Source organism: Ananas comosus, linkage group 7 (genome assembly GCF_001540865.1).
Source record: "Ananas comosus cultivar F153 linkage group 7, ASM154086v1, whole genome shotgun sequence".
In the NCBI taxonomy this organism is placed as follows: domain Eukaryota; kingdom Viridiplantae; phylum Streptophyta; class Magnoliopsida; order Poales; family Bromeliaceae; genus Ananas; species Ananas comosus.
Genome location: NC_033627.1, coordinates 10,819,736 through 10,832,674, shown reverse-complemented (window position 1 = coordinate 10,832,674; position 12,939 = coordinate 10,819,736). Strand labels below are relative to the sequence as shown.

General features: G+C 34.0%; 1 protein-coding gene across 2 annotated transcripts; it reads left to right on the top strand.

The window, feature by feature from the left end:
* Window positions 5,135-11,027, top strand: LOC109713084. 2 transcript variants are annotated; one of them, XM_020237044.1, is made up of 4 exons: window positions 5,135-5,464; window positions 5,553-5,849; window positions 6,337-6,496; window positions 7,800-8,106. In XM_020237044.1, the coding sequence occupies exons 1-4, from the start codon at window positions 5,222-5,224 to the stop codon at window positions 7,904-7,906; spliced, it is 807 nt and encodes a 268-aa protein (XP_020092633.1). In that variant the 5' UTR covers window positions 5,135-5,221; the 3' UTR covers window positions 7,907-8,106. The 2 variants fall into 2 exon arrangements, with proteins under 2 accessions (XP_020092633.1, XP_020092632.1); XM_020237043.1 differs by lacking the exon at window positions 7,800-8,106 and adding an exon at window positions 10,591-11,027 and having other exon boundaries at window positions 5,140-5,464.

Genomic DNA, 12,939 nt, shown 5'->3' with positions numbered 1-12,939 from the left:
AATTAAGTTATTATATCACTTTTATACCAACAACTTATCAATATTTAGTCAACTAAATTGAAATGTGTTACTTAATTACAACAATACAAAAAATTTAAGTAAGATATTATAAAATTTGAGGACCAAAATGTCATCCCACTCATAGTTTGAGGACCAAAATTTTTTAAAGTTCTGTTTCCTTTTAGTTTGAATTAAGTTTAGCTGCTCAGGTGGACTATTAATTCTGATTTTTAGCTACTCAACTGGGCTATTCTAGTTTTAAATACTAAAAATAATTAAAGTTATTAATAAAAATAAATTTATTACTAAAATTAATTTTTAAATGTAATAAAAATTATTGATAAATTTGATGAATATATAATTTATATGACAAAATAGTTTAATTTTTAACAAATTAAGATTGAGGGAGTGTTAATTCAAAAAAGGGTAAATTGAGGGGGCCGGACACTTAAAAAGCGCAAACATTTGAGGGGGTCTTCATAGATTTTTACAGAAGAGTATAAAGAATGCTATTCATATACCTCATTCCCAGGTGCAAGATTTACATTCATCCATCTAATGCATTAGATTCTTTCACTTATCTTAAACTGCTTTGTAGCGTACAAAATAAGATTAATTAACTACTACAAGTTAATTGAGCTATAAAAATTAATAAATTTTTTTGAACTTAATTAATTAGAAAAATCTAAATAAAAAAGTTAGAAATAAAAGATGCGTTATTCTTCAATACCGCCAAAAAAGCTCATTTGGGCACATGCAACAGGCCGACCAAATAAGCAAGATTTTTTTTATCCATATGAAAGTAGAATATATATATCAATCTATACAAATCATATATGATATGGATACATAAAGTATAAAAGTAAATGTTACTAAATTAATCATTATCACTTTAATTTTGAAAGTTTACACTTTAATTTTGAAACTTCAAGCCAGATTTACAATAAGCTAAAGTTTAAAGGCTAACGTTTCACGTGCCTCATAGTTGAGGACCGTAGTTTACACTAAATTTAATCTCTAAACTTTCAATAATATTTTTTTATAAAGTAATGCTGGATATGCACTCCTAACTAAATATATATTTTACACTCAGCTCATCTAAGAACTCTTTCTACTTATCTTATCAATTTTTTTTTAACCGAAATTCTATTTAATTTTTTGTGAATTTTAAATTGGAAGAATATTGTAAGATTTACAAGTGTATGTAGTAGGGCTGGCAAATGAGCGAGCCCGCTCGTGTTCGACTCGTGTTCGGCTCGATATTCGGCTCGCTCAAGCTCGGCTCGAATTAATTTCAAGCAAGCTTGAGCCTAAATTTATGATCGAAATTAATTTCAAGCCGAGCTTGAGTATTACTCGGCTCGCTCGAATTAAACTCGAAAAGCTCGAAATATATATACATATAAATATAGTCTACTATACTATTAATAGTACCAATCACTTGCTATTAGATTTTCGATCTTTGGATGAAGGAATGTGTGGTTAGAATGACAGTGATCCTCTAGGGTTGAGTGGGTAGTTAGTTGAATAAAAGGCTCAAAATTCATTTCAAGCCGAGCTTGAGTATTACTCCGCTCGTTCGAATTAGGCTCGAAAAGCTCGAATATATATATATATATATATATATATATAATGTAATTTAATTATATATAGGCTTTAATTTAATTTGGGCCATTATTGTTGGCCCATAAAATAAACCCAATAAGTACAACCGTGCAATTGAGCCCAACTCTAAATTTACATAACACTCTCTCTTTCAGACTTTCACTGTTGCACATAACCCTAAAACATGATAACATTTAAATTCCCAAATCCCTAATTTTTTTTCCTTCCTCTCTCTCTCTCTCTCTCTCTCTCTCTCTCTCTCTCTCCCTCAGACCCTCACCCAGTCAGGCAGTCACCCTAGCTCATATTTCTTGTAATTATTTTGTATTTTGAACTATTGGACATGTTGCATCAAATTATAGGTAATGTTCTATAAAAATTAAACTATTGATTATATAATTGAGAATTTCAATCGGCTCGTTTAGAGCTCGAGCTCGCTCGACTCGAAATTAGGCTCGCTCGAACTCGGCTCGAATTAATTTCAAGCCGAGCTTGAGCCTAGATTTAGCTCGAAATTAATTTCAATCCGAATTTGAGCTGACATAAGCTCGCTCGTCTCGTCTCGTCCACCCCTACTAAGCACAAAAAATTCGATAATACCAACATTTAGTACTATCGATAATATAGTAATGCGACTCTCTCTTCTGCTCTCTATATATATATATCCGGCTATTATATTATCTATTATATCTTAGATACTAAGCGCTTGTATTATTAAGTTTTGCCGTAATCTGCCTATATATATTATAATATATATATATATATATAAAGTTCAGCTATTATACTATCGATAGTATCAAGCATTTGGTGCTATCGAGTTTTCTGCTATTAGATCTATCCCTTTAGCCATTTTCATCCGTTAGATCATAATATTCAACTAGCCACCCACTCAACCCTAGGGGGCTACTATCATTCTAACCGCACATCCTTTCATCCAAGGGCTGAAAACCTAATAGCAAGCGGTTTTTGTTATTAATAGTATAGTAGCCTAATTATATATATATATATATGCTCGGGCTACTATACTCTTATAAGTATAAACCTTTTTATACTTATAAATTTTCGGTCGTTGGATGTGCGATTAGAATGACAGTGGTCCCCTAAGATTGAGTGGGTGGTTCGTTGAATAGTATAATTTAACGGATGAAAATGGTCAAAAGAATAGATCTAACGGTCGAAAACTTATAAGTATAAAGGGGTTTATACTTATAAAAGTATATATAGTAACCAAACTCTCTCTATATATAATTATATATAATATATATTTTAATTATATAAAATAATATATATTATGTATTTTAATTATATGTATATAGAATTTAGATTATTGGGCCTACAAAATCAAACCAGCAAAATCCTACTCTAATTGCTCTCTTTCTCTCTTTTTTCCTTCCTCGCAGAGTCGATTTTTCTAATTATTTTAGTATTATAATATCGTATTTCATGCATTTATTTTATATGTTAAACTATTAGATATTTTTCATATCAAATTTTAGATAATATTTTATAAAAATTAAATTATAGATTGCATGATGTTAAGAATTTCAAGCAGCTCGTTTAGGGCTACAGCTCGTTCGACTTGAAGTTAGGCTCGCTCTAGCTCGGCTCGAATTAATTTCAAGCCAAGCTTGAGCCTAAATTTAGGCTCGAAATTAATTTCAAGCCAAGCTTGAGCAGAGATAGGGGGTGTTTGGCCTAACTTTCAAAAAGTGCTTTTGAGTTGAAAAGTAATTTTCGGCTCAATAGAACGTTTGGCAACACACTTTTAAAATATGATTCTGCTTTTTAGAATCAGAAATCTAATTTTAAAGGCCTCAGAATCAGAAGATGAAAAAAGCTACTTCTTGAAGTTTGATTCTGATTTTGGATTTAAACTTCAAATTTTTATTTTTATTTTAATTTCAATATTTACATTTAAATTTAATTTTAAATTTTAATTTTCAGATTCATTTTTGAATTTTTAAATTTTAACTTTTAAATTTTAAATTTTGAAAAATAGATTTCAAACTTTAAATTTTAATTTTAAATTTCAAATCTCAAATTTTAGATTTTAAAATTTCAAATTATAATTTTTAATCTGCAAATTATAAATTTCAAAATTTTAAAATTTTAAAATTTTAAATTTTAAATTTTAAATTTTAAATTTTAAATTTTAAATATTCAAATTTTTATTTTTCAATTTTAAATATTCAAAATTTAAATTTTAAATTTTAAATTTAAATATTCAAAATTTAAATTTTAAATTTTAAATATTCAAATTTTATATTTTAAAATTCATAATTATATATATTTTTAAATTTATATTTATATTTTTAATTTTTAAATTTTTAAAATTTTAAATTATTTTTAAAATTTAAATATCAAATTTTAAATTTTGTATAATTTTGAAATTTAAAAATTTTAATTTTAGTTCAAATTTAAATTTAGATTTTAAATTATTTTAAAATAATATTTAATAAAAATATTAATTTATGCAAACATAACAAAAAATGCCAAATAGTTTTTCAAAATTATTTCAGAAAAGTCACTTTTATCTATTTCGGCGAAACGCTCTACAGCTTTTAAGCAAAATCAATTCTCTAAATCAAAATCATATTTTCAGAAATCACTTTTTCAGAAATTAGGCCAAACAGGTTCATAAGCTCGCTCGAGCTTGCTCGTTTCCGCCCCTAGTATGTAGTATTGCTCAATTTTTTTTTCTCCATCAATATAGACCGATGGATAAAAGAGTGTAAGATTTGTCAATACAAACTTGAACCTTTTTTTTTTTTTTAACCGATATGGATCTCGGAATAAAAGATCGTAAGATTTATATCCTTTTTTGCGTATCAGTAGTGTTTCTGAAATTTTTAAGATTAACTACACACCACACATCCAATAAGTGATTGAAAGATATACATCTTACTAGTTATTTAATGTGATTAATAAAAATATCTCATCTATTGGATAAATCGAATGGAAAATATACACTAATTTTTGGATGTATTCATTATTTTTTTTTTTATGAGCAATGCTACGGGAGTGTATATTTTGCACTCATTCTATCTAAAAGCTATTATTTTTTTACTTATCACATCATTTTTTTATTTCACTAAAATCTATTTCGGCTTTTTTTTTTTTTTTTTTTTTTTTTTTTTGTAGATTCTAAGATAAGAAATATAATATTTACACTTCAGAGGTGTATAAGTAATTTTTTTTTTAATTGTAAATTTAGAGACAACTACTGGTCAACTTAAATGTTTGTATACCAAAATAAAACTTGCTGAAAGGTTAGGGACTAGGGGTGCAATTTGTATTACGTGCGTGCGTGTGCTCACCAGAAGCTTCAAGACGCTTCCTCTTCCGAAATCCTCCATGCGGAGTCGCATGCGGACCCATCGTTCCTCCACCATCCACCGTTCTTTAATTACCCAAATGCCACTGTAGCACGAATCCAACGGCTAATCTCGTAGCCCCACGCGTCCGCATACTCCGCCATTCATTTTCTCCGTACCATCTCCTTTTCTCGTCCCCTCGTCTCTTATCTCCTCTTTCCCTCCAAAATCACACGAACACACACACGCTCTCTCTCTCTCTCTCTCTCTCTCTCTCTCTGAAACTTTGAGAGGGAGCAACAATGGCGAGCACCGCCGCAACGATGGGGCTTCTCAATCTCCTCCCCAATCCCATCCCTATCTCCTCTAAGCTCTCCAAAACCCCATCGTCGTCGTCGTCGTCGTCGTCGTCGTCGTCGCTCGATCTCCATTTCCACCTCTCCGTCGCTCTCCGATCGCTCTCCGAATCCCTCCCCCTACCCTCCGCCGCAGCAGCATCCGCCGCCGCCGCGGCGTTCTCATTGCCCCTCTTCGTCAATCCCCAGGCACGTACTCCTCTCCTCATCATCTTTGATCTCGTACCGCGTGTGTAACGAAACCCTAGAAATTAATTTGGGGATGGGGTCGATGAAGGACGCGATGGCGGTGGGAGGGGAGTTCGGGATCTTGGAGGGGCGCACGCTGGCGCTGGTGCACCCGTTGGTGATGAGCGGGCTCTTCTTCTACACGCTGTGGGCGGGGTACTTGGGGTGGCAGTGGCGCCGCGTCCGCACCATCCAGGACGAGATCAACCAGCTCAAGAAGCAGCAGGTCAAATCCCCGGCCCCCGCCGCCGCCGCAGTTCCCGCTGGCGCCGCTGCTTCCGATGCGTCGCCGCCGCCCCCTGCGGAGGTCTCCCCGGTCGAAGCCAAGATTCAGAAGCTCACCGAGGTGACCCCGGACTATTCCCGAACCGTATCCTATAAGATTTCAACTAGTCCTTAGCTCCCCAATTTCAACAGATGTTTTTGGTAATATGGTATCGGAGCCAAAATCAGTTTTCTGATTATTCCCGAACCATTTTGTCGTATTCTACTTCATATATCTATCTTTTTGTATTATAGCATCGGAATCGGCCCTACGACTCTGTTTCACGAGGCTTTGATTCATTTACATTCATCATATAATAACATAAATTTCTTAGTGTTGTTCTATTTGTAGTTTCTTTTGCCTCTTCCGTCAGTTTGTGTTGTATATTTTGTCAGATCTTTTAAACATGTAAATGAGTAACGATGTTAAAACTGTTCTTTGAGTAGCAACAATTACTGCCATAGCACAATTTCATAATTATCTCCGTGTTTGTTTCAATTATTATTTTTCATGGGAGTGCAGAAATTAGAATTTAGATGTGAAATTTTTGGTGTTGGGATTTGAACAGGAGAGGAAGGAGCTGCTGAAGGGATCGTACAGGGATCGGCACTATAATGCAGGGTCGATACTGCTGGGATTCGGAGTGTTCGAGGCAGTGGGAGGGGCAATAAATACGTGGTTCCGCACAGGGAAGCTCTTCCCCGGGCCCCACCTCTTCGCTGGAGCTGGTATGCTCTGGAAAGCTTACTCCCTTCCCCCTCTGTTTTTACCTGCGCTTGTTTTATTGCTTCCACTTTGAGATCTGTCTTATATATAGCATGTAGCATTTCTTGAGGACCACTGAAGGAAAAATAAGAAAAGAACTGGGTCTGTGAGATTGTCCCATGCATTGTCACAACCTGTTAATACCTGTTGTAAGGACACGATAGGTCGAGTGTTTTAGTATGTGACCTAGCGCCTTAAAATTGTGATTTTACTAAAGTTGCTGACTGGCTGATCCAAAAGAAGATTTTCATACATTGGAAATTGATTGCGAATTTTCTGTGTAGGGAACTTTTGTACACTAGGCGATTTAACCATTGATGCTTTAGAAGTTACATCCGGACCCAATCTAGTGTCGGTCCTATTTTTACATGAAAATTGAAATTACAAATCAACGATTTTAAAGCCTTGTTTCACTATGCTTACATTTCCATGCATTTGAACGCACTAATGGATGAACTTTTTTATTCTTGGGACGTGTTGATTAGCTTGCAAACTCATTTTCTTCACAAAAAAAGGAAACAAGTGAAATAAGTTGTCACTAATTTTTTTTTTTTTCTTTTCTTTTTTCCTCTGGCTGAACAAACTTTATACATATATAGTTTGCTAATAATTTGTCATATGCTAGCACATTCAGTCGCATAAAATTTCACTGTTAAGAAAACAAAGCAAGTGTCAAGTCTAACCAAATTTGGCCTTAAATTTTTAGTTTCTTGACTAAGAACATTCTTATTGTTAAATATAAAAATGTTTAAACACCGTTCTCTAACAGCTTAAGCTTTTAGAGTACAACGGTTGTTTCACATGGTATCAGAGCAGGAGGTCCTGAGTTCGAGTCACGCCAGACTCCTAGCATATTAATTTCCTCCCATTTAATTCAAGCCCACGTCATGGGCTGATTAAAAGGTTTCGAGCCCAGACGTGAGGGGGAGTGTTAAATATAAAAATGTTTAAACACCGTTCTCTAACAGCTTAAGCTTTTAGAGTACATCGGTTGTTTCACACTTATTGTATACTGCATATTATTATCAAAAGAAAAAGTATAACTAATAAAATTAATGTAGTTATACCTTGTTTGGTATTGCTGTTGTTTTTTTAATTTTTATATGTAACAATTCTGTGGTTGGATGTGCCAATAGAGGGACATCGCTACTTTTGTCATCATTGGCTAGCTTGCGATGTAGTCTGGCCAATTGCCAAAAGGCATCTTTGTTACAAAAAAGAAGCAAAAAAGATGTTACTAGTAAGCTTTTGGTTTTTGTCGTACAGATTACAAGCAGAAGTGTACCCAAAGGAGGCTGAAAATCTATAGTTTCTCAAATAGAAATGCTGTTTTAGAGATACCATGTATATATTATCAAAGAAAGGGGGAATGACTAGTTGTTAAATAGTTACAGCTCACTTAGATTTCTTACTGTTTTTTCTATTTGTTTCATAAAAGAACTATATGTGGTTGGATGCACTAGTAGATGAACTTACCTATGTTCCATTGGATAGAGTTTGTGTTCACGAAAATGAACAAACTGTGATAATACCGGACGATGCCTTAGCTGCTCTATTTAATTTAGCTTAAGAATCTATTAAGCATCTTTAATCTTCATATTATGGGTCCTGGATCAGATTTGATTTGAATTCCATTTGAAATAAAATTTGTTCAGATTTGGTTTTGGGAAGGGTTTACATCCTGTTCGGGATTTTCTTGCCGGACAGGGTCAATTAACCCTAAATTTTGTGGAAAGGGTTTACGTTAGCACTAAATTTTCTAACGTTAGATTTTCAACTTCATTTCTAGTATCTTTCCTGTCGCATGACCATCTCGTAACGACAGCAGATAGAAGGCGAGAAAATCAAGCTGGGTAGTTGATTAGTGCAAATCAATTATTCACATAATAAATTTCATCTTTCCAACTTCTAGTATTTGAGCGATTTGCAATCAATTCAAAGTCTAGGCGGATCTGGGGTTGTTTCCTTCCTTGGATTTCCACATGTATAATACTCTATGAAATGGATAGGTGACCTTTTCCAATTACGGCTCTTTGTCCGAAGTCAAACACTTAGACCAGGACTACATTTATCTATGGCTATAATCAGAGTGCAATAGTAATTATAGTCTCTTTCTTCGCTTCTTGTGAGAGATTAAATTCGAGCCCAAGTGTATAGAAAACCTAACTCAATTATTCAATCATTCTTTTTCTTTAGCACTCCAATACTGGTGGCCCTGTCATTCTTTGTCTGCTTGTACATATATTTTGTATAGTCAGCGTAAAGTGCTTTCGGAATACCAACCCTCGATGCTTTTGGTATATTAAGTGTTGGGTAGAGAGATTGCCACTTACTCATTTACCACAGAAAATAAAATACTTTGAATTGAAACTACTTTCCCTGGCAGATTTGTTCCCAGGAAAGTGTTTAATCATAGGGGCTGTAGTTGGCATAGGGGCTGTAGTCGGCAACAATACATGGATCTGTCAACTTAATCTGATTGCTCAGTGTACTTATGTTAGCGACAGTAGGAAATAGTTTTGTTCAAAACCAGAATTTGAGAATAAAAACTTTCCCTGTTGATTACTAAAAAGTAGTGTAATTTTTGGTGATTTAGAAATACTAAATCTTGAGTGAATGATCGTTTGTCAAGGCTTTTTCTCGCAAGGATTTAAGTTCCGTGGCACGGGGTCGTGTCGAAAACTTGCCGGCACGGTATGATATGGTGCGTGCCGGACTGTGCCGATGCATGCTGGTCACAAAAAATATATGTGTTACCTACATATAATTACATAAAGTATTTATTTTTTTTAGCAACAAAATATTTTAATTGCTTATTATGTATCTTTATCAAGTCTTTTGAACTTTATTGAAAAAATTACTTACTAATGTAAAGAAAAGAGAGTTTTGAGCTGTGCCATCGGTATGGGAGCTGTATCGTGCTGATATTTTGTTGGCACGATATAGTATGGTAGATACAGCCTATATCGATGGGCACTTAAATCTTGCTTTATTATAAGTTCTTTGGCCTCATTGTCATTACGTAATGGTATCCTCAGCAGTGGACTGTATTGTTGGTGCTTCATCCTTTATAGTGATAAATACTGCACATCCTGTTTATATTTTCAAAATTGCCAGATAAAATAGAAAGATGAGGAAAATTCGAAATATTCTTCTAATCTCTTTGTGATTGTGCCCTCTTAATCCCTCGTGCAATACTACATTGACCTCTTTAAGTACTAAGGAGAATGTAAAGAAAACTGGAAGATGATTATATTCTTCGTAAGCTTCTTACGATTTGTGTACTCTTATACAGGATTAGTTACTAATTTAGTCCATGTAGTGTGTACACTTATACAGGATTAATTACTAATTTAGTCCATGTAGTGTGATGCAAATTTCAATTTCATCCTCAGAAGTTCAACTATAATAGTTTCAATTTCGTTCTCCTAGGCTGGAGTAACTAAGAACCCAATTGGTATGCAGAACAAATTTCAGAGACTAGATTGTTTTTTTTTTTTTTTAAGAGATGGGTAGCATACTACCCGCTTCGTTTATTTTATTTAGAAATAAACTTAGCTGAAAATGTGAATCAACTAGGATTCGGATTTGAGACCTTGGGTACCAACCACCAAGTCCTTTGCCACTTGCGCTAGGGGCGGTCGGTAGACTAGATTGTTATAATAAGAAGTTTGAGGGTGAAACTCTAATGGCTAATTTAGTTATTAACTGTATTTTATTTATTATAGAAAAAGGTATGCTAGATTATTCGCGTGCGTGCTATATTTTCATCTATCTGAGGATCAAGAAAGTCTTTTACCTCTATCCATCGTCATCGTAGAATATCTACTATAAATATGTTTTATTTTGACAAAAAACATTTAGGATAGTCTACTATTCACACAGAATGATAGCCATCAGCCCATGAACAAGAAATCCTACCGCCAAACAATAACAACAAAAACTTGGTGGTATATGATAGCATCTATTCAAAATTTTTTTTGTCCTCAATCATAGTAGCATTACAATTGCAAACTCATTTTTCCAAATATTTGCGTGTGCTCATCTGTTGTTGTAGCTATCACTGTGCTGTGGGCAGCGGCCGCAGCGCTTGTCCCTGCCATGCAGAAGGGAAATGAGACTGCAAGGAATCTCCACATTGCATTGAACACATTGAACGTCCTGTTGTTCATATGGCAGATCCCAACCGGGTTCGATATAGTGCAAAAGGTGTTTGAATTCACCAATTGGCCTTAGATTGATAGGTACCTCTTCTCTCTCCTTCCGGTTCCTCACACTATCGTTCTTGTCTTGTGGCATTGTGTTGTATTGTGAGTTTCTGTCTCATTTTTCTGATTCTTCAATCTTCACAAAATATGCCGATGTGCAAAATGCAGTGTAACAGAAAGTAGTATGAAGTACATTGTGTAAAAAATCTTTTGTTTACTCGTTACTGAGCCAACCGGTTAAAAGTAATTTGAAATGTGAAATTGTAAACTTGCATTGGTTTTGCGAGTGTGTGAGTGTGTGATGCTGGTTGGATGCACCAAACTCTATCTTACGGGCTCAGTTTTTTTGCGTTACAGTTTTCAATCTTTGAGTAAATATGAGAAACCAATTGCCAGCAGTGTGAGTGTTATGAAGTATTTTCTGTGAACTTTGAGATGTCCTCTCTAGGTCTTAAAGATCTTTGTTTTGTTAACTCGGGAGTTTTACGTAACTGCTGTTAGAGAAAGCTGTTAAGAAGATAAGGGTTAGTTGGATTTACTTTGTGGCCAGCAATGTTATGCGTAGCCGAGCAGTGTTATTTGATTTATTTTTTTATTTTTTTTTTGGGTTTTCTATGTTTTGTCCAACGGCTTATAACTGGAGTAGCAGCTAAAGCACCAAACAAGAGGTCTTTTATATATATATATATATATATATATATATATATATATATAATTGAGCTAGAATACTATCGATAGCAAACGGGTTTCGTTGCCACCCATTTGTTTTCGATGATGGAGCCTCCAAATCGACGATCGGCATCGTTGAATATGATCTATACCACTTGAAGTGTTTAAAAATTAAATTTCACATCTTTTCGACATCATTTGCCTAATGATCAAAGGGTTTCAAAATTTGTAATTTTAATGGTTGATATGAGGCGTTTTCTCATTTAACGGTGTAAAAATATTCAAATCAATTGAATTTTTGTTAGAAAATTTTTTAAATTATTTAAAATAAGATCTATACTCTTGATCGTGATTACAAAATTTCTATCATCACTTTTTAGAGGATATTCATTTTCAGCTGTTCATTTTTACACTCGCTTGATGGACAAGAGAACAATATCGAAAAAGTATGAAATTTGATTTCTAGATACTTTAAGTGGTATAGATCATATTCAACGATTTTGATCATCGATTTGGAGGCTCCATCATCGAAAACAAATGGGCCGCAACGGAGCCCGTTTGCTACCGATAGTATTCTAGCTCAACTCTCTCTCTCTCTCTCTCTATATATATATATATATAGAGAGAGAGAGAGAGAGAGAGGGAGGGAGAGAGAAAGAGAGAGAGATAGGTTGAAATGCTATTGGTAGTAAACAAGTTTTGCTGCCACCTATTTATTTTTAATGATTGAGCCTTCAAATCGACGATTGATATCGTTGAACATGACTTATATCCTTTGAAGTATCTAAAAATTAAATTTCAAGTTTTTTTGATATCATTGACCTAATTATCAAAGGGTTTTAAAATTCGTAATTTTAACGTTACGTTTCTCTTTTAATAACATAATGATATCCAAACCTGTTGAATTTTGGTTAGAATTTTTTTTAACTATTTAAAATAAAATCTATACTTTTGATCTTGATTACAAAACTCCTATTATTATTTTTATTTTTTAAAGAATATTTATTTTTAGCCGTTCATTTTTGTATCCACTTGATGGACAGGAGAACAATATCGAAAAAGTATGAAATTTGATTTCTAGAATGCTTCAAGTAGTATAAATCATGTTTAACGGTGCTGATCTTCGATTTGAAGGCTCGATCATTGAAAATAAATGGATGACAACGGAACCCTTTTGCTACTGATAGTATTCTCTCTCTCTCTCTCTCTCTCTCTCTCTCTCTCTCTCTCTCTCTCCTCCTCTCTCTATATATATATATATATATATAGAATTGAGCTCCTATGCTTTTAAAAGTACCAAGTTATTAGTGCTTGTAAGTTTTTGGCCTTTGGATTAATGGATGTGCAGTTAGGATGATGTGGGTCCCTAGGGTTGAGTGGGTGGTTGGTTGAAGTATAATCTAACGGGTAAAAATGATCAAAGACAGAAATTTAACGGTAAAAAATTTACAAGCACCAAATGCTGGTGGCTTTTACGAGCACCATAGCCGGACTCTCTCTCTCCTCTCGTCTCATCTCTTCTCTCTTCT

Coding starts and splice junctions, on each gene's coding strand:
- LOC109713084 (XM_020237043.1), top strand. CDS start 5,222: ATGGCGAGCACCGCCGCAACGATGGGGCTTCTCAATCTCCTCCCCAAT. Junction 5,465..5,552: donor CCCTCTTCGTCAATCCCCAG/GCACGTACTCCT, acceptor GGGTCGATGAAG/GACGCGATGGCGGTGGGAGG. Junction 5,850..6,336: donor AGATTCAGAAGCTCACCGAG/GTGACCCCGGAC, acceptor GGATTTGAACAG/GAGAGGAAGGAGCTGCTGAA.